Here is a 22,449-nt window from a genome sequence, read left to right as displayed (position 1 = left end):
CTGAAACAAAACTGAATGCTTCTCTTTAATAGATCCTGTCCTTGACATTTTAATCACAATCTTTGGTTACAGAGAACAGGACCTTGACATTGTCCATGTCCATGACAATGCTCGTTATACATACTTTATCATCAAGTATAGGGGTGCAACAACTAATCGACTTAATCGATTAAAATCGCTTACCAAATTAGTTGCCAACTAATTCAGTCGTCGATTCGTTGGTGACGTCATCACGTGTGTTTTACGCCCCGTTAAGCTCTAACTTTATTGGTCTTTGTATCGGTACTGGAGACATTTAAAAAATATATGTCATGTATTATTGCTACAAAGACATTATATCGCAGTCTTAGTGTCGCCAACTCGTTTCTAATATGCAAAAAGACAAACAAATGCGTCTATGATGTATTTTCGATCTTTCTCTCCCCCGCCTGCTTGCGAGGGGGCGGGGCAGTTTACACACGGGCAGCTGCAACATGCAGCAACACACACACGTGGGAGATGGCGGAGAGAACGCACTCCGAGGTGGTTAAACTTTACCCGTCTCGATGTGGAGAATGCTCGTTACCAAAAGTGGAATAAGAGTTTAGCATGTAAGGGCGGTAACACGAGCTATTTGTCTAAACATTTATCAAAAGTGCTCCACATCCAGACGGAGGAATGCACCGGGTTCGACTGTCTTTCTAGTAGCTCTGTAGCCCCGTCCACGAGTAACGTGTCCACCTCAGGTGTTATGTATGCTAGCAGCAACACAGGGAGCTAACTACATTATGATTATGATTAGAGGTAACAGAGTTATTTGCGGACTTTTGGTGACAGAGCCTTCAGTGTGGCATCTCCCACCCGCTGGAACTCTCTCCCCCCCGAAATCCGCAGCGCCCCAACCCTGGACATTTTCAAAAAAGCCCTCAAAACGCACCTTTTTACCAAGGCTTTCCCCACTGTATAGTTAGTTTAATAGGTTTATTTGTCCGCTACTCCCCCCCCCACCCCCTTAACCTGTCTGCCTTTTTTCCCCTACTCCCCCCCCCCTACCCGACTTGTAAAGCGACCTTGGGTTTCCTGAAAGGCGCTATAAAAATATTATATATTATTATTATTATTATTTAGTTTGTTAAAGTTTCAGCTAATCTGTTTACAGTTCTGTCATCAGATTATTTAATACGATTTGTTAAAACACTGTTGTTTCTTTTGATGTGAAATATTATTTATTTAATTTGAATAAAAAGCAATGTTAGTTTTGTTCACAATTTAAGTTATTTCAATAATATATGTATTTTGGAATCAAGTATTCATCTTTATTGTCTTCATTGTTAGTTTCCACATGCCTAAAACAACCTCAAGCTAAATCTAAAAGTTGATGGCTAAATAAGAGCGTTTGAGAAATTGTGCAAGGCATACAGTAATAGTCCGAATAGTCGATTAATCGTTTCATTAATCGATAGATTAATCGATTATCAAATTAGTCGTTTGTTGCAGCCCTAATCAAGTAACATCAAGGACTTTATCATCCAAGGATACCTTGGACACCTTTCCGGTGCTCCTCCTTTGCATCGAAAGGAGCCAGTTGAGGTGGTTCGGGAACCTAGTTAGGATGCCACCTGGGCGCCTCCCTAGGGAGGTGTTCCAGGCACATCCAGCTGGGAAGAGACCGAGGGGTAGACCTAGGACCAGGTGGAGGGATTATATCTCTTCGCTGGCCTGGGAGCGCCTTGGGACCCCCCAGTCAGAGCTGGCTGATGAGGGAAAAGAAAGCTTGGGGCTCTCTGCTGGAACTGCTACCCCGAGACCCGACCACGGATACGCGGGAGAAGATGGATGGATGGATACCTTTCCTTTCTGAATTTAGATACGCAATTACACTCACAAAATAACTTGTTGAATACTTCCTGTCTTGAACAATTACATCTTTCCAAGTCAATGCTGATTTAGACGATTAAAACCACCTCAAAGCAACGCAACACTTCTGGCATGATCCTACAGGACTCATTTGTTGACGGAAACTTAAAAATATCATTCCAACACTAAGATTTTAATAACGGTAACAAAAAACATCATTCGTCAAAGGTTGACCTTCGGTGCCTGCCTGCAGCTGGAAGCATTTCTGCTCAAATGAACGCCTACATTATTACACAATCTTCTCTTCCTGCCATCTATTTCTTCCAGACATGAATTAAGTTCATCTCCAGTCAGTGCGAGTTTCCTACCGCCTTCATCATGCTGTTGTCCTTGGACTCTCTCTCTCGAACGCCATGCTCCTACCTCTGCTTTCACTTCATCTCCTCAAGTCGGAACTTGTTTATTTTTAAGAGGACAAACTTTTGGCAGCACTTCTCTCTTGTGTTCCTCATAGCTTTACAAAGGCTTGATAGTTATTAAAAAACCCACTAAGTTAAGTTATGTTGCTTTACCTCATTCATTGCTCAACCGACTCTAATCAAAGTGTACTTGCTCTACTTGTCTTCCTCTTTCCAGAGTATCAAACCATATCTCTCTCCTTTCACAAAACAACAGCACAGTTACACGTGCCAAAGGCTTTATACTAAACATACTGTTGACATCCTGGAAAATAGCTATTAGGTAGACCATGAGTTTAACACTGCATCCCATTGCATTTAGCTGACACTTTAATCCAAAGCGACTCACAATAAACAATAACGATACAAGCTCAGAACCACAAGGAAGCTGGAAATATACTTTAAGTAAGCCAAACCATTGTAAGTGCTTGCTCAAATGGCAAACTCTTGAAGTGCTTTATTTAGTTATTATTATTTCGTGGCCATTGTAATGTTGAAACAGGTGTGTTTTCTGTGTGCGATGAAAGATATGCCGACTGTGCCGCCATGACATTGAGAGGGTGTTAATGCGGTGCTGACTGAACTCGTCTTTAATAACTCGACTAACTTCCTGAAATTGTGTAAAGTGAATCAGAAACAAGCGAGTAAATGTAGCCTTCAGTGGAATGTGACCTCACCACAGTGGTGTTTCTGTATTGTGTCAGCAAAGAAGGATGTGGATGAGTCAGAGGGAAGAGGACTTTACTTTGGCTGCATACTTTCATAAGTGTGTTTTCATTTGGTATTTGTGTGTGTGTGTGTGTGTGTGTGTGTGTGTGTGTGTGTGTGTGTGTGTGTGTGTGTGTGTGTGTGTGTGTGTGTGTGTGTGTGTGTGTGTGTGTGTGTGTGTGTGTGTGTGTGTGTGTGTGTGTGTGTGTGTGTGTGTGTGTGTGTGTGTGTGTGTGTGTGTGTGTGTGTGTGTGTGTGTGTGTGTGTGTGTGTGTGTGTGTGTGTGTGTGTGTGTGTGTGTGTGTGTGTGTGTGTGTGTGTGAGATCTGTTTGGTGAAAGGAGGGGCAGACGATTCAGTGTTCGCCGCAGACACTCATTAGCTGTGTGTTTCCTGTTCCTTGAAATTATTTCCCTAATGAAAAAGAGACTCAGAGGCCACCACAATGGTAATGCTGTTTTCATAGTTTCTATTGATGGAAATCTAATTATGTTTTGTCTTGTAAACGAGATCAGATCACTGACAACACAAGACACCATTATAAAGGGAAGTAAACAGCCTTTCAGATGGTGTAAGATGTGATGCAAAACCTTTACAAATAACGACAAACAATCGGCCAGACACACACTTCCAAACGTTTTGACACATTTATTTAAAGGCAAACTGTTAAGTTTATTGTGACGCATAGAAACTTATTTTCACACTGAAAATATATCATAGAAAATACCCTAAAATATCCTAATACTATTGGGGACGTATCGCAGAAAAGTCGCAGAAAAAATCTATTTAGAAATTGTTAAATAAAATAACTACACAGAAGTAAATTCATATGGCTAGTGCTACACAAAAAAACTATTTTAACACAACAATCAAATATCCAATATTCCCCTAATGCAGTACTTTAATACTCCAAGGGATATGATAGTAACCAAAACAGAATGCAATGTCTTTGATAGCTGAACAAATGTATATCTTGTTTCAGTACATTTATTTCTATGTTTTCCTACCCTATGTTTTATTGATGCAAGCCACTATTGTATTTTATCGCAGCATCCAAAAATATCTTTGCAAAACAGCCTTCGTGGGTCATTAAAATGATTTCTTAGTTTGAGCAGAAATCTGTGTCTGAACCCTGAATAGTAGTGGCTATTGTTAAGGCCAACATGTGGTGGCTTAACATCCCGGCTAAATACGCTCTATGGAAATCCCTTCAGGATACTTCAGAGACAAACATTTATGATTCTAATTTCTAAAAGCTTAGTAAGAAGCTTCTTTGTTTCTGAAATGGTACCATAGATCAACATTTCTGTAATCTTTTTTCTTACATTAAACCCCTTCTGTGAGGATCTGCAGTACTTCCTCCTTCTTTTCCCCTGTCTGTGTTTGTCTACGTGTCTGTCTTCCTGGCTGGGCGTGGCTGCCTCCATTCCGATTCCCGCCAACTCACCTCCTCAGCTGCTGCTCATCTCACTGATTGCCACTACTCACCTGCACCTGCTTAAAACCCTGGTTCCCATCCTCAGACTTCGCCAGTTCTTCGTTTATTCTTCAGTGATCCACATACTCCAGCCGCTCTGCCGGCCACGTCCAGCCTCCCCTCCTGATCAGCCCAGCTCCACGTCTTCCCTCTACGTGTGCTTCGTCAACTCCTTGTTAGTGTCGTGGACAAAATAAAGCCTTTTTGACACTTCACCACAGTCTCAGTTGTAGTGCTTGCATAGCGGGTTCTCATCTCCAGTCACTTCTCGGGAAACCTAACAGAAGAACTGGCCAATAATGAACCCCGCAGGCACTGGAGCGGATCCCGCCACAGTCCATCATGCCCTGTCTAGTCAGGGTTCCCTTCTGGGTCAACACGACCAGCTTATTCGGGCGTTAGTAGAGAGCACTGTAGCTGAGTATTCCATCGAGTTTCACACACTCGCTGCAGAGGCTCGTTGGGACGAGGCGGCTCTCAAGGCGGTGTTTTTGAGAGGATTAAAGGATCAGCTCCGGGATGAATTGGCAGCACGAGACGTTCCAGCGGATCTCCCAGATCTGATTTCCTTGGTGTCCCACCTAGACTGTTGTTTGCGGGAGCGCCGAGCTGAGCGGACACAGCGGAATCCACCAGTCTCACACAGTAAGCCCAGTTTTACGCCTACCCTGTCCCCTCAGTGTTTAAGTCTCCCTCCGTTTTCTCGCCGCCCAGCGTGCGCACCTCTTCTCACGAGGAGGCTATGCAGCTGGGGCGTGCTAGACTCTCTCCGGAGGAGCGTCAGCGCCGGATGTGTGCTGGCCAATGCATGTATTGTGGCAACGCCGGGCATGTCATTGCCAACTGTCCAGTACGCCCAAACGTGGAGGTTCGTCAGTGAGATTGGGGGTCCTGACGAGTCCACAGCCATCATCTTTACCCCCTTCCTTGAGTCGTTTTCTAATACCTGCCAAAATCTGTGTTAACACTATGACTTTGCCTCTACAAGCCCTCATTGATTCTGGAGCTGAGGATAGTTTTTTGGACCGTGAGCTAGCTGAATAGCTGGGACTCTGTCTGGAGCCTTTAGATCAGGGGTGGGGAACCTCTGGCCCCCGGGCCGTATACGGCCCGCGAGACCTTTTGGTACGGCCCTCGAGGTCATTTATAAACACAAAAAAGAACAAAATTAAAGAAATCTAGACCGCAAACAAATTAAACAAGCGAGTACCTGTTTTTCCTGGCCAAGGTCAGGGTCCTTGAACACAACACGAGCATAATGTGTCATCACGTGGTATATGTCTCGTCTGACAGGGATGCAGTTCTGACGGAGAGCACCAGAACACGGCTCCGGGCCGGGACTTCACAAATCGCAGTATCCATAAGGAGCCATACACATGCCGCAGTTTTTGCGTGGCTGTGTCTTTAGTTGAGAGCCCAGTGGCGATCTGTTCATCTGTCATACTGATCATAGGCCTACAGTCAATCACTTTGTTGTTATTAGCATCTGGTTAGCTAGCTATGCTAACGAATATAAGAAGCTTTTCCTACAACCAGTGAGGTAAAGGCACATCTTTATATGATCAGTATAGTTCTAAAAAAATAAGAGACTAAAGGAAAAACAGGTATAAAATCCTATATGACAGTAAAAAAAAGTTGTTATAAATGAACAAGAATACAGTTTGAAAGGGGAGTGATTTGTAAAATATCCATAAAGAAAAAGAAATCTGATTCCAGTTCTGTTTCATCTGGGTGTTGAGAGATGTATCCATAGATCTCTTAATTTTGCTCTCAAAGTGCACCAGATTGGTGCTTTTAACTTCAACATTTAAAAAAAAATCTCACTTAAATCATGTCTACATTGATAGGAAAGTCATGGTAAGATATCTGGATTAAGAGGTTGCTTTTTCTTTGCACAGCATGAAAGAAAGGCCAAATGAATGGGCTGTGATTTTAGTATTTTTAAGCAGAGGTCAATCATTTTTACGGCCCTCGGAGGATGTTGAAAAAATGTAAATGGCCCTTGAGAGGAAAAAGGTTCCCCACCCCTGCTTTAGATGAACCTCTTAACAGCCTATGCACTTAATGGGCAAATAATTTCCTCAGTGACAGCACAGTCAGCTCCTTTGACATTGATCACCTCCAGCAACCACAGAGAGCTCATCGAATTAAAGGTAATCTCTGCACCTTCCACACCTCTGGTATTGGGTTATCCGTGGCTTCGCACCCATAAGTGGGCTAAGGGAAAGATAATTGAATGGGATCAGAACTGTCTCGCTAACTGCCTGTTATCTGCCGTGCCTCCTGTCTCGGTCTCCCCAAACCCTGCCTTCTGCTCTGCCGCTTCTGTAGACTTAACTGGAGTCCCTACGACCTACCACGACCTGAGATTGGTCTTCAGCAAGGAGATGGCTCTCTCCCTTGCTCTTCACCGGCCCTACGACTGCTCCATAGATCTGTTTCCTGGGGCTCCTCTACCCACCAGCCGCCTCTACAACCTGTCCCGTCCGGAGAAGGAGGCTATGGAGCTATATATCACTGACTCAGTGGCTTCTGGGATTATTCGTCCTTCCTCCTCTCCCGTGGGTGCCGGGTTCTTCTTCGTTGGTAAGAAGGATAAGTCACTCCTTGCATTGACTTTCGTGGGTTAAACAACATCACTGTTAAGAACAAGTACCCATTACCCCTTCTCACCTCTGCTTTTGAACCTCTCCATGAGGCAACCCTGTTCACCAAGCTTGACCTCAGGAACGCCTATCACCTGATCCGTATCCGTCAAGGGGATGAATGGAAGACGGCTTTCAACACTCTCTTAGGTCATTTTGAGTACCTAGTCATGCCTTTTGGTCTCACTAACGCTCCAGCAGTATTTCAGGCTCTGGTCAACGATGTCCTGCGTGATTTCCTTAACCGCTTTGTCTTTGTGTACTTGGACGACATCCTGATTTTCTCCAGGAACCAGGAGGAAAACGAGAACCATGTCCGCCTGGTGCTTCAGAGACTGCTGGAGAACAAGCTCTATGTCAAGGCTGAGAAGTGTGAGTTCCACCAGAACCGGATCAGCTTCCTGGGCTATATCATCAGGCAAGGCAGAGTGGAGGCAGATCCTGGAAAGATCAAGGCTGTGGTGGAGTGGCCAACCCCTACTACGAGGAGGGAGCTTCAGAGGTTTCTGGGCTTCGCCAACTTTTACCGCCGCTTCATCAGGAACTTCAGTAAGGTTGCTGCACCCCTCTCAAGACTCACCTCTGTCAACATTAAGTTCTTCTGGACCCCTGAGGCTAATGAGGCTTTTCGCAAACTCAAGTCCCTGTTCACCTCTGCTCCCATCCTCATCCAGCCAGACCCTGAGAAGCAGTTTGTTGTGGAGGTTGATGCGTCAGACACTGGGGTGGGTGCTGTCTTGTTGCAAACAGCTGGTTCTAATAACATCCTCCATCCTTGTGCCTGCTTTTCACGCCGCCTCTCTCCTGCTGAGTGCAATTATGATGTTGGAAACAGGGAGCTTCTGGGAGTAAAGTTGGCGTTAGAGGAGTGGAGACACTGGCTCGAGGGCAGCAAGCAGTCATTCCTGGTCTGGACAGACCACAAGAATCTCGCCTACATCCAGTCAGCGAGACGGCTGAACTCCCGACAGGCTAGATGGGCTCTCTTTTTTAGCCGTTTCAACTTTAGCCTCACATACCGTCCAGGTTCCCGGAATGTAAAGCCCGATGCTCTATCCAGACTGTACTCGCCTGACTCTCCCGAGTCCTCTGCTGTTTAAATCCTGCCCAAGAGTTGTGTTGTAGGCGCCCTCTCTTGGGAGATTGATAACACCATCCAGGAGGCTTTGAGAGAGCAACCAGACCCGGGTAACGGCCCTCCGAACCGTCAGTTCGTTCCCGATGCTGCTCGCTCCAAGGTCCTACAGTGGATCCACAGTTCCCGGTTCTCCATCCATCCCGGAGTAAACCGCACACGTTCCTTTCTTAAGAGACACTTCTGGTGGCCAATTGTCAACAAGGACACTCAGGAGTTTGTGTCTTCCTGTCCCACGTGTGCTAAGAGTAAGTCCTCCCACCAGACACCTGCAGGATTGCTCCAGCTTCTACCCATTCCTAGTCGTCCCTGGTCACACATTGCCTTGGACTTTGTTACCGGCCTGCCTCCCTCCCAGGGTAACACCACAATTCTCACCATTGTTGACAGGTTCTCTAAGTCTGCCCACTTTGTAGCTCTTCCTAAGCTTCCTTCAGCCCTGGAGACCTCCCAACTCCTCTCGGTACATGTTTTCTGGCTACATGGGATCCCTTCGGACATAGTCTCTGACCGCGGCCCTCAATTCACCTCTCGAGTGTGGAAGGAGTTCTGTCAATCCCTGAGAGCTTCTGTCAGTCTAACATCCGGATATCATCCCCAGTCAAACGGTCAAACTGAGCGAACCAACCAGGACCTGGAATCAGCCCTCCGCTGCATCGTTGACCGTAACCCCTCTACATGGAGGACCCATCTTCCCTGGGTTGAGTACTCTCATAATGCCCTAACCTGTTCTGCTACTGGTCTCTCCCCGTTTGAGGCCTCTTTAGGGTACCAGCCGCCCCTGTTCCCTGAAGAGGAGGGAGAACTAGGAGTCCACTCGGTCCAGCAGCATGTTCGTCGCTGTCAGAAGATCTGGAGAGACACTCGCGCTGCTCTCCTCCTGACTTCTGCTCGGAACCAACGGTCAGCCAACCGCCACAGACAAGCTGCCCCTCCTTACGTCCCAGGTCAGTCTGTCTGGTTATCCTCCAGGAACATTCCTCTCCTCTCTGAGTCCAAGAAGCTGTCCCCACGCTTTATTGGCCCCTTCCCCATTCAAAGGATTATTAACCCCTCTGCAGTCCGGCTGAAGCTTCCCAGAACTTTGAGAATCCATCCCACCTTTCATGTCTCCTAGATTAAGCCTGTTCACACCAGTGATCTGAGCCCTCCAACCGTTCCCCCTCCTCCCCCCCGTATCATTGATGACCATCCTGCCTACACGGTACACCGTCTCATGGACGTCAGGCGCCGGGGCAGGGGCTTACAGTACCTGGTGGACTGGGAGGGTTACGGCCCCGAGGATCGATGCTGGGTCCCTCGCTCCCGAGTCCTGGACCCAGTGATGATAAGGGCCTTTCACAGGGCTCATCCAGATAAGCCTGGTGGTCGCCAGGAGTCTCCCGTTGAGGGGGGGAGGGGTACTGTGAGGATCTGCAGTACTTCCTCCTTCTTTTTCCCCTTTCTGTGTTTGTTTAGTTTGTTTAGTCTGTTTGTCTGTGTGTCTGTCTCCATGGCTGGGCGTGGCTACCTCCATTCCGATTCCCGCCAACTCACCTCCTCAGCTGCTGCTCATCTCACTGATTGCCACTACTCACCTGCACCTGCTTAAAACTCTGGTTCCCATCTTCAGACTTCGCCAGTTCTTCGTTTATTCTTCAGTGATCCACATACTCCAGCCGCTCTGCCGGCCACGTCCAGCCTCCCCTCCTGATCAGCCCAGCTCCACGTCTTCCCTCTACGTGTGCTTCGTCAACTCCTTGTCAGTGTCGTGGACAAAATAAAGCCTTTTTGACACTTCACCACAGTCAGTTGTAGTGCTTGCATAGCGGGTTCTCATCTCCAGTCACTTCTCGGGAAACCGAACACCTTCCAACTGTTCACAGGGCTAATTCCTGTACTCGACTGTGAGACAGACGGTCAGTGTTGTGTTTTATTAATAACTGTTTTGAGAAAAACTGCAAAAGAGAACCAGTTGGAATAAAGTAGAACGTGTGGGAGAACAGCACTTCTCTTAAAGGTCACCTATCATGCTATTTCTAGGTAATAGCATAGGCCAGATATATACAAATATATAAAAAACATGTCTATGAAGTGTTTTGCTCAAAACACCAAACAGATCACCCATTCTAGCCATGCCTCATATCCCTCTATTTCACTTCCTGTTTCAAAAGCTTTAACAAAGAGAAGATTGATACAAAATAAAAAGGAGGGGACTGAGCTCATGCGGGACCCGGCAGCTACTCTCTAAACTAAATGAGTGTTGCATGATGGTGTTTCGTGCGTATTTTGGGAGCAGCATTCATTTCCGCAGTAGCAGCCATTATTTCAATCATAACTCTTATTGAGTATTTCTTCTCGCGTAAACAGAAATACACTGATGTTGACAGAAGAAAGAGTTATGTGTGTGTGTGTTGATACGGGTGTGTGTGTGTGTGTGTGTTGATACGGGTGTGTGTTGATATGGGTGTTTAAAGGAGGGGAAAGAACGGTCAAGGCCACCCTGCCTGGATGCCTTGAGAACAAGATTATAGCACAGGTGGTTTTCATATCAAGCAGCGTACTTGATTAACTTCAACATTTTGCAGTTAAAACTAATCCATTCCTTTGTTTGTAACGTCGGATACAATTTGGTTGATTTGTTTGAAACTCACGGTATGGCAGAAGTAAAAATAAACTGCTGTTTTTTGTATGAGCTCATATGCAAATATCTTTGTGCTGCATAGGGAAACTAGAGTTTTTTCTTTCATAGCTGAAAGTTTCCATAGTGTTTCATCTGCTGATAAAATATGATGAACCTAAACTGAATGAAAACCAGTAAGACATCAAGTGCATGTTCATCAGAGACGTTTCTTTCAACCAGCCATCATCTGACAGCAAAGCTACTCTAAATCTGGCAACCAATTACAGACTTAATGTTTCTGATTTGTTCCCTGGTGTATTCTGTTAATGGTTGTGGGCCGATCTCCCATTATGAAAACATTATGAGTTGTAATAGTCAGCAGGGATACTTGCAGGGACGGACTGAGCATCGGGATGTTCGGGACGATTCCCGATGGGCCGGTACTGAAGTGGGCCTAGGGATGCATATCGTTGACTTTTTTACGATACCGATACCGATACCACTGAACGATACCGATACATTTCGTGATACTTTGAAAATGTATCATCCCACAATTACTCCCATGAAGCATTTTACGATATAGTTAATATGTCAAATGAATATTAAATTCAATTGTGGGACTTCTTGGACCTTTTAGTACTGAACAAACAATGAAAAATACATTAAAAATATGAAGAAAACAGATTATGGAATATCTTATCTTAATATCTTATCAATATCACCCACATCAGGTGTGCCGAGTGAATAGCACATCTTGTCAATGCAAACAGACCGTTATAGCACCGTTATAATTAATGTTAAACCTGAGATTCTACTAGAGAACAAATACATAATAGAATAAAGGTCATGAGATCTCGGCATTGCACAAACAAACACATCTCATCTTTAAAATCAACATTTGCCTTCACTGGTGAGAGAAAACAAATCCCATCAGTTCATTTGTGGGACTTTTACCTTTCTAGTATTGAACAAACAAAAATACATAAAATATGAAGAAAAACGATTATGCAATCTAATTTATAACACCCGCCATCACGGGCCACGGACTCACTTTTAAAATTAAATAAAAAAAAAAAAATATATATATATATATTTTTTTAAGGTATCGAAACCGGATCTGATTTCTGTACGGTATACCGTAGCCATCAGTAACTGGTATTTCGGTAATACCGGATACCGGTATGCATCCCTAAGTGGGCCGGTCGGACAATTCACTAGCACTAGAGATGTCCCGATCCGATCACGTGATCGGGGATCGGAGCCGATCACGTGATTTTCAAAAGATCGGAATCGGGAGAAAAAAATCGGGGATCGGGATTTTCTTTTAATTTTTAATTTATTTTTTATAAAATATTGTTATTTTATTTAATGTTACAAAACAAAAATGACCATGTTCACGTCTTAAAGTCATCCTGAGGACTTAGTTTTGGTTTAAAATGACACAACATCATGTATGTGTTGCTTTCTTTGGGCTTGTTTTCAGACCTGGTTGCTTATTCCTCTGAAATCTAGCAACAGAGTGGGCGCAGTGTCTAATAGTAGCAGCAAGCTAACGAGAGGCTACGTTCAGCTGGTGACTCGTCGGGACAGAGAAAAGGTCAGGAGTTTGGAAGTACTATAAAATTGAAAGCGAAGGCAGTGTAACAGCCAGATGCAATGTTTGCAAGGCAGAGGTTCCGCGTGGTGGAAAGAACAGAGCTACGTTCAACACGACCAATCTAATACGCTACCTGAGAAACCAACACCAACAACAACACGGCGAGTACCAGGGCTCGACATTAAGGACTGCCCGATGGCCCGGGGCCATCTAGCATTTAGCTCGGGCAATGAAGCCTCACCTGCTGGTCGCCCGATCGGGCAATCTATTATGCCAGTATCATGCAGCTCGCGGATCCAGTAATGAGTGACCCGACAGTAAAACTAAACACATCTATAACTAGTTTAGGTAGTTTGAGAGGTAATTGAAATAGCTACGTGTGATATTCTAACCTGAAGTGTTTTGTTCCGCTCACCGCTGCATGCGATCATGCAGAGCTGCGTGTCGACTCGTCAGCAGCAGCAGCAGCTGATCTCTCTCTCCCGTCAGATTAGACTTCACTCGCGTTTATGTCCATATCGATCAGATCCAGCTAGTTCTAGCTAATGATATGACTACCTGCTTATTAAAAGACACCTAAACAATAAGTGTCGCTATGCAACTGGGTGAGGCCACAAAGTATAGCGCAGCATTATGCATTTGTTTACATGCCCACCGGAACCCCTAGGCATTACCAACAGATCAACGCACAATCAACCCATACAGGACATATCTTTCTCCACATTAAGTGTTAGACATTAGAGTTGACTATTCTTGTCTGTCACATAAGTGGCGCAACTGAATACTACCCGGACAATGAATCGAATGCAACCACATTTTTGCGGGATTTTCAGTTTGTTACGGATTCTGATGCTGAATACATAATGATCAAATAATTTAAAGTCAGAGTGTATTACAATGTTTCTTAGTCCACCAAAGCAAGGTGAACAACCTGGAAAGACTGAGCTGCAGCCCCCCCCCCGAAAAAAGAGAATCAAAGTCATAGGTATGTGCCCAATAATATTTTCTTCAAAGTAAATATTCAATATTTTTTCTTCAAAAGTAAATATTTTCTTCATAAGTAAATATGGGCATAACATGTTTTAATAGATACTTTTTTTATGGTGGTCCAGAGACAGGAATATAATTTCACATTTGTTATGATATAAATGATTTTTTTATGGTGGTCCAGAGACAGGGATTATAATTTGACATTTTGTATGTGTTTGCAGATCATCAAGCACCTGGAGAAAAGATTCCAAGATCTCCAGAAAGGGAGTGTCCCTTCAAAATGTTCCATCTTCAACCCCAGTCAGTGGCCCTCTGACAGACAGAGGGCCATTGAGTCGTTGAATCAGCAAACACAAACAAGAAGAAGTGAAATTAAGAATACAATTGAAATTGTACAATATAATATTGTGGTGGTTCATCTTATAATTCTAGAGAATGCACCAGACAGCATCTAAGACCTGCAGGTCCCCCAAACCTTTCGTGAGTCATTTCGTCCGCGCGCATTTTTCAGGGCCATCTCTATTGGACTCAGGGCCATCTGTAAATTAGCTTAGATGGCCCACAGGGCCATCTCCCAAAATCCTTAATGTCATGCCCTGAGTACACAGCGGCCACTCAGGTGACGGCACTGAAACAACCGACACTTTCAGAGACTTTTAAAAGGAAAGAGAAACTGCCCCGGAACAGAGAAAAGGCCACAAAAATAACAGCCAAGATAGCTGAATTCATCGCGTTGGATGACCAGCCGTTATCTGTTACCTTTTTTTTCTCTTAATGCATTGCATACTGATCGGATCGGGAAAAATCGGTATCGGCAGATTGTCAAAATCAAATGATCGGAATCGGATCGGGAGCAAAAAAAGGTGATCGGGACATCCCTAACTAGCACCCATGATTTTTAGTCCCAGTCCGCCCCTGGATACTTGGGGATTATGTTTGTCTGTGAGGGTTTAAGTGGAGAGTTTTTGAAAGAGATACAGTTGCAGTGAGACTTAATAAGTAATGTGTAAAATATAGAAGGATGTCGTCTGTATGCAAATGTTGGTTTTCTGTAGGGTACCTGATTTAAAAAGGTTTTACTTGACCAGCAAAGTATACTTTAAGACGTTCATCCAACAGGGGCTCTCAGATATTTAAATTGAGTTGTTTACACCCTGATGTTACATGAGCTACTATTACAGTATGGCCAGACGACAGAGGATACATTAGTTTTGACGTTCTAATAACAGTTTGTACAGAATATCAGTATGAGAAAACGACACCCTCTGTCCTTAGACCCTCTGTCCTTAGACCCTCTGTCCTTAGACCCTCACATCGTACAAGGAAACACTTCCAGAGAAACCCCACAGTTTAAAGGGAACATGGGAGAAACCTCAGGGAGAGCAACAGAGGAGGGATCCCTCTCCCAGGACGGACAGACGAGCAATAGATGCCGTGTGAATGGTTATAATTTTCACACACAAGTGAAAGGTTTAAGATGACTGAGGTGTCAAACACACACACACTTAACTCACACAGTCGGTGCATGTTGATGTTCTCTGCAGAATCACTCTAGCTTGTTAATTCTCATGAATAATGCTAAGGAAAGTTTGAAAGCACTTCACAGTAACCTCTCCCACTCACGGTTCCATGGAAGATAACTTGTAATTGAGATCCTGGTATTGTTTCCCGGGAAGATACATGTCGAAATCTGTGACTTTTTTTGTTGCATTTCTACTGGTGTTTGCACAAGGACAAATATTGTATCCAAACAAAGACTTCATTCATGTAGCTAAAGTCCGACCTTGATATGCCATCATTTCAGAACAAATAACTGCAGTTTCTTCCAGTCTTTACTCAAGCTAAAATGTCAGCCTGCTGTTATATAATAACTTAATTTAAGAATAGGTGTATGGGAAGCACTGAGTATTAAAACGTGTAAATGAAACTATTTTGGGTGAAGCTTAGAGTGTAAAGATAGTGATACGATTAAAACCTCTAACAATAAACCTGCTTCTCAAATCACACATTTCTATTGCCCTCAAATCTGAACTTTCAAAATGGTCATCGATGTCTTCAAAATGTGTATTTTAAGTAGACCTCCAAATGAGTATACATTTATTGTTTTATTGCAACATAATGCATCCACATCAGACTATTACGGTTTTATGATTGTCTGCAGCTCTGCGTTCAACATTTAACTTCATTTATGGCCTGAAATCCTAATAATTCTGGGAAAAGACTGATAAAAAATCATGAGAAAAACCTTCAAACCGTCACAGGTGTTTCCCCACATGATAACACCATGTGAATGTGTGCAGATTGTTTCACCCCCCCCTCACTCCCCTCAGTGTTTTTGTTGCACCTGTTGAAGAATATTCACCTTCACAATTGAAATCGCCATGCTCAAGATCTCCATAGTCTTTCTGTGGCTCAGGTTGTGTTGTGGCTCTTAATGCCAACCATATTTACTTTCTGTTCATTCCAGAAGTTTCTGAAAGGAAGAGGAACTATTCTTGGACAGAGTTTTCTCCGCCTGTCGTCATCTTGTGTTTGAGAGAGAAGAATGTTGTGTGGAGACTGAACAGCATTCTCTCTCCTAGGACTCTTGATCTGTTATTGATTGAAAACATACGACCTCTGTATTATTTGAGAAAAACCAATGCAACATGTTCTGATGAATGGATTTACACATTGCATTCGACATGTGGTGGTTATTCCCATATATGGACGTGTACACAGGAGTTTTCATAGGAATTCTTGAATGTGTATATTAAGAGTTTTGAAGAAACTCTTTGTTGCCTCAACATGTAGAACTAAGGGGAAGGGGATCAAACTATCACCTTCTGAGAGAGAGTTTGTAATGCAAATCAAGATTGGTAGTGATTTTCTGATTACTGAAAGTAGACTTACGAATAGACAGTAGGCTTTTTTGTCATGTGGAAGAAGGTCCTATGGCCAAAATGTCATCTGAGAAATAAAAGTGAATAGTTAAACACTTTTGTAATTTAAAGAAATTCTCATTAAAACAAGTTGCAAACCTCTATGCTACATCCTACCCGGGGAACGTTTGACTTGTGCAAATAGGGGATCATTCTAGCTTGAGTTTTTTTAGCATGTTGACCTAATTGATAAAAGTAGCGGCCAGATCCAAACTTAGCCAAGACCCCTGAACAGATAAGACCACTTGAGACTGTCAAAAACCTTCTCAGCATCGAGAGTAACAACCCTGCCCGCCAAGTGGATGATATTAAAGAGCCGGCACAGATGACTGGCAGAGGATTGTTTCAAAATGAGGCTCGTCTGTTGTCTTTTTATCAGTTTGGAAAGGGTTTGGCTTAGTTGTCAGAGCTTGAGAGATCAACTAATAGTCTGAATCCAGAAATGGGCCGAAAAGGAAAACCAATGCATCGGGGCTGCTTTCCTTTTAGGAACCAAAGTCATTACAGCCAGAGGGAATAGGAGGCTTTGAGTTTTAAATGCGAGACTAATAACGTACAAAAGAAGAGGAATCAACAGCTGATCATAAAACTCTTACTATAATTGAATTGTATAGATACTATCTCTTTACGTTAGTGAGCCGGATCATTTGGCTCGGCTCTCTTATGGCGCGTTTCCACTGCAGCGGGTAGCTCGCTTTAAGCGTGCCGAGCCGCGCGGGGCCCGTTTTTGGTTGCGTTTCCACTTGGCCTAGTACCGGCTAGCGGGTCCTAATTCACAGTTTTTCTGGCCCCATAAAATCGTGGTTCTCGGGCCAGGAACAACCAGGCTGAGTCGGGCTGAGCATGCTAAACTAGAGAGAGAATCGCTGGCAAGGGGGCTACAACTACAACAAGATGAACATATTTGACCGGGATTTAATTGTAATACACGTTTCAAAAATGATACCGAAGTAACAACATACTGATACCGGTTAGTAAAAACCATGAATTAATGCTTTGAGTCTGCAGACAGACGGCAGGCGAAAAACCCTTTTTAAAATGCGTGTTTTCTGAATGGAGATCGGCTAAGCTAACGTTATATATGCTCCGACCGTCCACACTCACAACAACGGCCTACAGACATAAATAAACCAGCGACTGTATTCTCCATGACACAGACAGTCTGTGGTTTGTACTTGTTTCACTTATGTCTAGTTTCTGAAGAGATATGAACAGGGTGTCCGCGGGGTCATAAAAAGTATTAAAAGTTGATAAATCAATTTAGCGAAAATTAAGGCTATTAAAAAGTATTAAACGGCATTTTCCAAGGTATTAAGAAGGTCCACAGCAACGACAACATGAAACACCCTTTAATTTACTGAAACAACATGTCGGGAAACCCCCTCAAGGCGGCCCCATGCATAGCGTGCCATAAAATGCTGCTTCTTATTTTAAGTTTCATTGCCTTGCTCCGCTCTGGGGGGGGGGGGGGTTTATCTGCTGGTGGACTACCTGAGAGATATACAGCAGGAGAACACGCCGTCCACCGCGGAGAATAAACAGAAGGACAACCATGCTCCGGGGTCTTCTTCGCTGCTTTTGGTGTATTTTGTGGCGGCAGCAGCGCCACTTACAGGCCTGGCATATGTACTACAGCGTTTCCAGCGGTCTAGTGTGAACGGACACGTTAATGAATCGAATGCGTGTGAACGGAAGACTTTTTTGCGTTTGCGTTTTACTGTATGAGGCCCCTCGTGGGGCCGGGGTCTAAGCCAAACTATATCCGGTCAAAGAGATCTGCTATTTTAAAGTAAGGTCAACACATATCGACCCTAAATATAGTCTATATTAAGAACGAGAAAAGTCTTAACATATATATTGTTTTTTGTAAACATATGACAAATGTGTGAGGGTGATGACGTCAGAGCATCGTCCTCTGTGCCGGGCTTAGCCCCGGACAGCCCCAGCCCAATTTAACCCCTGGGTATTTGTGAGGGAGCTCCTGTATGGCATTACCCGCTGAAGCTCATGAAGTTTAATATATTTCATAGTTCAAAGTTTTGTCAATTGTTTTGTTTATTGGTCAAATACTGGTTTCTACTGGTTTCTGAGGAGTTTACTGGAATGAAAGAGCACAGAGTACAGAAGCAACAAAGCAGCATGCTGCATTAAACCTGACCTTCACAGAGAGGTTGAAGTTCATGTGGAGAGGAGGCTTCAGTAGTCCGTCTGCACTCTGTTTAGTTGAGCTATCTTACAATCAATATAGTAAATGTGAGGTAAATTGTGTCACCAATGTAACCGGTTAGAACTCAAAGTTGCGATGAGGTCTTAAAATGTATGGAAAGGGTCTTAAAAAAGGTCTTAAAAGGTATTCAATTTGACTTCAGGATTCCTGCATATACCCTGATGAGGAGCTGTGAGCTCTGAGTGCTAACAGCTAACGGCTGTGTTGTTTTTTGGGGCGCTCATTGAAGATGACGTCATGGCTCCGCCTACACTGCGTTACTATAGTAACTACCCCAGTTCCTAAACTGTAATGGAAGCGCAGCATTAAAGTGAGCCGGGCCTAATATGGCCTAACCAAACCGAGCGAGGCCTGCAGTGGAAACGCGCCATTAAAGCGCCGGCTGTTTCGCCTCCTAAACGGCTCTTCATGTTACCACAGTTTACCACGGAGCCAGTTTCGCCGCGGCGAGGCTCTGGTGCTCGCAGTTCACGCGCGTGCTCCACTAGCACGCCCCCCACGCTCATCGCGTCCAAATCGTGCATGTTCCGTGTTGTCCTGTGGCAGGCACCGCCGATGTCGGGGAAACGATCTTCAATACTCCGAAAAGAATCCCACCAGACTCCTTTGCCCCTCCAACAGAGATCGATGTCCTTGTCCTTTTTCCTTTTCGTCATTTCAAGCGATAAAAACTCTCGATCTTCTCTCGAATTCTAAAAAAAAATAAGGGCGTCAAATGACGGCAAGACGCCCCCCCTGGCGGAAGCGCTGGTAAACTATCTCTGTGGTTAGACAGAGTATAAGGAAGTTACGGCCTTTTCAGTTCCTTTTGGAGCAAATTGGAGATCGAGGCTCTTTTGTTCTTCCTGGTACAGTTTGGGAAACTCAGTACCTGACAAGATTGTGTCCATCATGGAAATGTACATCTTACTAATATCAATGTGCTTCATTTTAAATGTGGGTATTGTTCTCAAACGTTCCTGTCTTTATTGGCCTGGAAAGAACTTTGGGATCTATTTCTTTTTCATAAGTCTCTGGGATGTTTTCTTACAGTCCATTGGGCCCATAACATGTTATGTTTTCATCAACCTCGGAATGACATGGTCAATCTTTATATTATTGGATGTCAGATCTGAAGAATTTCTGATACTATCTCCTCCTAAGTGTAAGTGGCATTTTAGTAAAACAAATGTAAGTAAAAAAGCCACTGTCCTTCCAAACAAATGTGGAGATCGTGCAATCGTGGTGGGCAGTATACACATGGATCAATATAAACATCCTCTATTAAAAGATCTACAGAAAGTGTTAGTGGTTTATTCCAACAATAACCGAAAGGGCTTGGGGTCAAAAAACGTTACCACTTCCACCCATTCTTCTGTAATGTGTTCGTCTGGACTGTCTGCAGTAAACCATAATAGACTGATTGTATATTCTAGCTGTATTCACCGTTATTAGAAACTGACACTGGAGCTGGACATATTACAGTTGAAGAATATACTGGTCAGCGCTTTAAATTGGGCCAACTATGTAATGACGACAGGTGTAAATGCATGCTGTGGTTGCCTCAAACCTTAATGGACCAATATATACATGAATTCTCCGGTGACACTTTAATTTTACAAAAATATTTTATGTCTATTTCTTTTCTCGTTGATATTCATCAGTCTAAGCTTGTTGTTAATCCTGCCTGCAGCTTCTGAAGTCGTCCTCCTGCTTGTTCACTGAGGACTGATGTAAATAGACGGCGGCGTCTGAAATACTACTATTGCTGGACGCCATGGAAATAATACTATGGCGTCCAGCAATAACACGAAAGTAAAGACTCCCGGCACAGCTGTTGTTTGTCTTTCTGCTGCTCATGGTCACTGATCTGTTTCTGCAGAGAGAGTATCATCAGCGGAGTGAACATTCACCACCATTCAATTTGTGCTAATGGGTCTGGGTTTCACCAACGGCTGGCGTGTAAATGTTTATTTTTAGACTGAATGTCTTTTGGATAACTTGGTTCAGTTGATATTTGAATACGAGGGTGAAATATTTGTAGAGTGCCTCTGCGTACCTGAGCGCTATTTCTGTCCAGGCGCCCGCGGATATTTTTGGCATGGAGACCTCTTAGTTTACTATAAAGGGAGGGAGGAGGTTTCCCTCTGACTCTTACGCCTGCTGGTGCTTTAGTTAACAGGCAACATACAATAGTTTGGTCTGACTTAGGAGTCTATTTTGATATTCGATGATGTATGACTTTTTTTACTTTTCAAACTTGCCATTATAGTTTGCTTATAGAATTGAACTTGGAATGAGTAATCACTGAACAATGACTATATCTTTCAATATATTCCTTATCGACTGACCTCAGATTGAAGTGACATTACAGCATTAAAACGGCTACAGCTCATATTTGCTGCAGATTAGCTGAATAAACGTGTTATCTTAAAGTCCTCGTACCTATTATTACCCTGACTTTATCTATGATAAATTATGAACCATCTGGATGATATTTGTTTAAAAGTCAGTATTTATTTGCATGATTTGAATAAGCAGGCTTTTATTTAAGTGAACTTGTTTCACTACAGCTGCACAACAATCTGAACATTTGCATTCTTTAAAAACACGAGGGGGAAACGAGCACACTGAGATGAAGTTCAGTGAGCGTCGTCCAATCACAAGCTGCCACACGTTCACCTGTGTAGCTTTGCATAGGAAATGTAATAGTCAATACACACACACACACACACACACCAACACACACACTTTCTCGACACAAGAATAAAAACAAGGTGTATCTTTCCATTTTGTGTGTGTGTGTGTGTGTGTGTGTGTGTGTGTGTGTGTGTGTTCGATTATGGCAAAAATCATAATCTCGATTATTTGGGTCAATAATTGAGATCACGATTATTAAAAACCGATCATCCATTTATTGAAAAAAAAAAATGTGAACAGTATGTTTTTAACAGTTGATTACCCTGAACTTTAGAATTCAACTGAAAAACCAATAAAAAAAAAAAAAAAATAATCGTTTTATTTCGATTACCGGTATGTTGTTTTCATAATCGTTGCAAGCCAATATCGTAATTGCGATTTAAAATACGATTAATTGAGTAGCCCGTGTGTGTGGGTGTGTGTCTGGCCTAGCATTACTATACTTGTGGGGACCTAAATCTGTTTACACAGTCATGTGTGGGGACTCGCCTCCCTTTGGGGACAAATTGGAGGTCCCCATAAGGGGGATCAATAATTTTAGGGTGAAGACTTGTTTAAGGTAAGGGTTAGGCATGTGTTGGTTATGTTTAAGGTTAGGATAAGTCTCCAGGAAATGCTTGTAAGTCAATGTAATGTCCCCTGAAGTGATGTATATATGGTGTGTGTGTGTGTGTGTGTGTGTAGGAGGGCCATGTGAGAAGGATATGGAGGTCCAGAATGGAGCTTCTGACCTGAAAGACAGAAGAACAGACCAAGGCTCATCACAGGTAGGCTGAACGATCACTGTTATTAAAAGAAAAAAAATACTATATTGGACTTATTTCTTTTCTTTTGCAAAGTGCGATAAAGGTCGCAAAATGTTGAATGAAAAAAAAAAACATTTGATGCCATAAAAAAAAATCTCCAATATATTTTGTCTCTAAAACGTTCTTCTATCTCTTTGAATTATCCCTGTAAGCTAAATCGTTTTGTGTGGAACAGTTTAAAAGTCACTGGCAGCTATGCTTACTTTCCCCGGTCTGTGAAACTATTTCTCAAGCAGATGCTGAGCAGTGAGGAAGGTTTGGATGATGAGGAGAAAACCAGAAGGAGAGCCGAGAGGAGGAAAGCTAAAAGGAAAGTGAGTGACGAGAAATAAACACGACTGACACGACCAAAGACTTCAAGACTAACTT

General features: G+C 43.4%; 1 protein-coding gene across 3 annotated transcripts in view; it reads left to right on the top strand.

The window, feature by feature from the left end:
- Positions 1 to 22,449, top strand: part of LOC117451046 (uncharacterized) — a 38,796-nt gene that overhangs the window by 1,526 nt on the left and 14,821 nt on the right. The window contains exons 1-3 of one of the 3 annotated variants that reach the window (XM_071203821.1): positions 13,669 to 14,310; positions 21,959 to 22,041; positions 22,314 to 22,394. In XM_071203821.1, the coding sequence (XP_071059922.1) occupies positions 14,280 to 14,310; positions 21,959 to 22,041; positions 22,314 to 22,394 (195 nt within the window). In that variant the 5' untranslated portion in view covers positions 13,669 to 14,279. Of the gene's footprint in view, positions 1 to 13,668; positions 14,311 to 21,958; positions 22,042 to 22,313; positions 22,395 to 22,449 lie in introns of those variants that run through there. The other 2 variants (XM_034089140.1, XM_034089133.1) reach the window with 2 other exon arrangements.

The sequence above is a fragment of the Pseudochaenichthys georgianus genome, chromosome 1, assembly GCF_902827115.2.
Source record: "Pseudochaenichthys georgianus chromosome 1, fPseGeo1.2, whole genome shotgun sequence".
Lineage (NCBI taxonomy): Eukaryota > Metazoa > Chordata > Actinopteri > Perciformes > Channichthyidae > Pseudochaenichthys > Pseudochaenichthys georgianus.
Note: the sequence above shows the minus strand (reverse complement) of the source record. Positions and strands in the feature narration are given on the sequence as shown.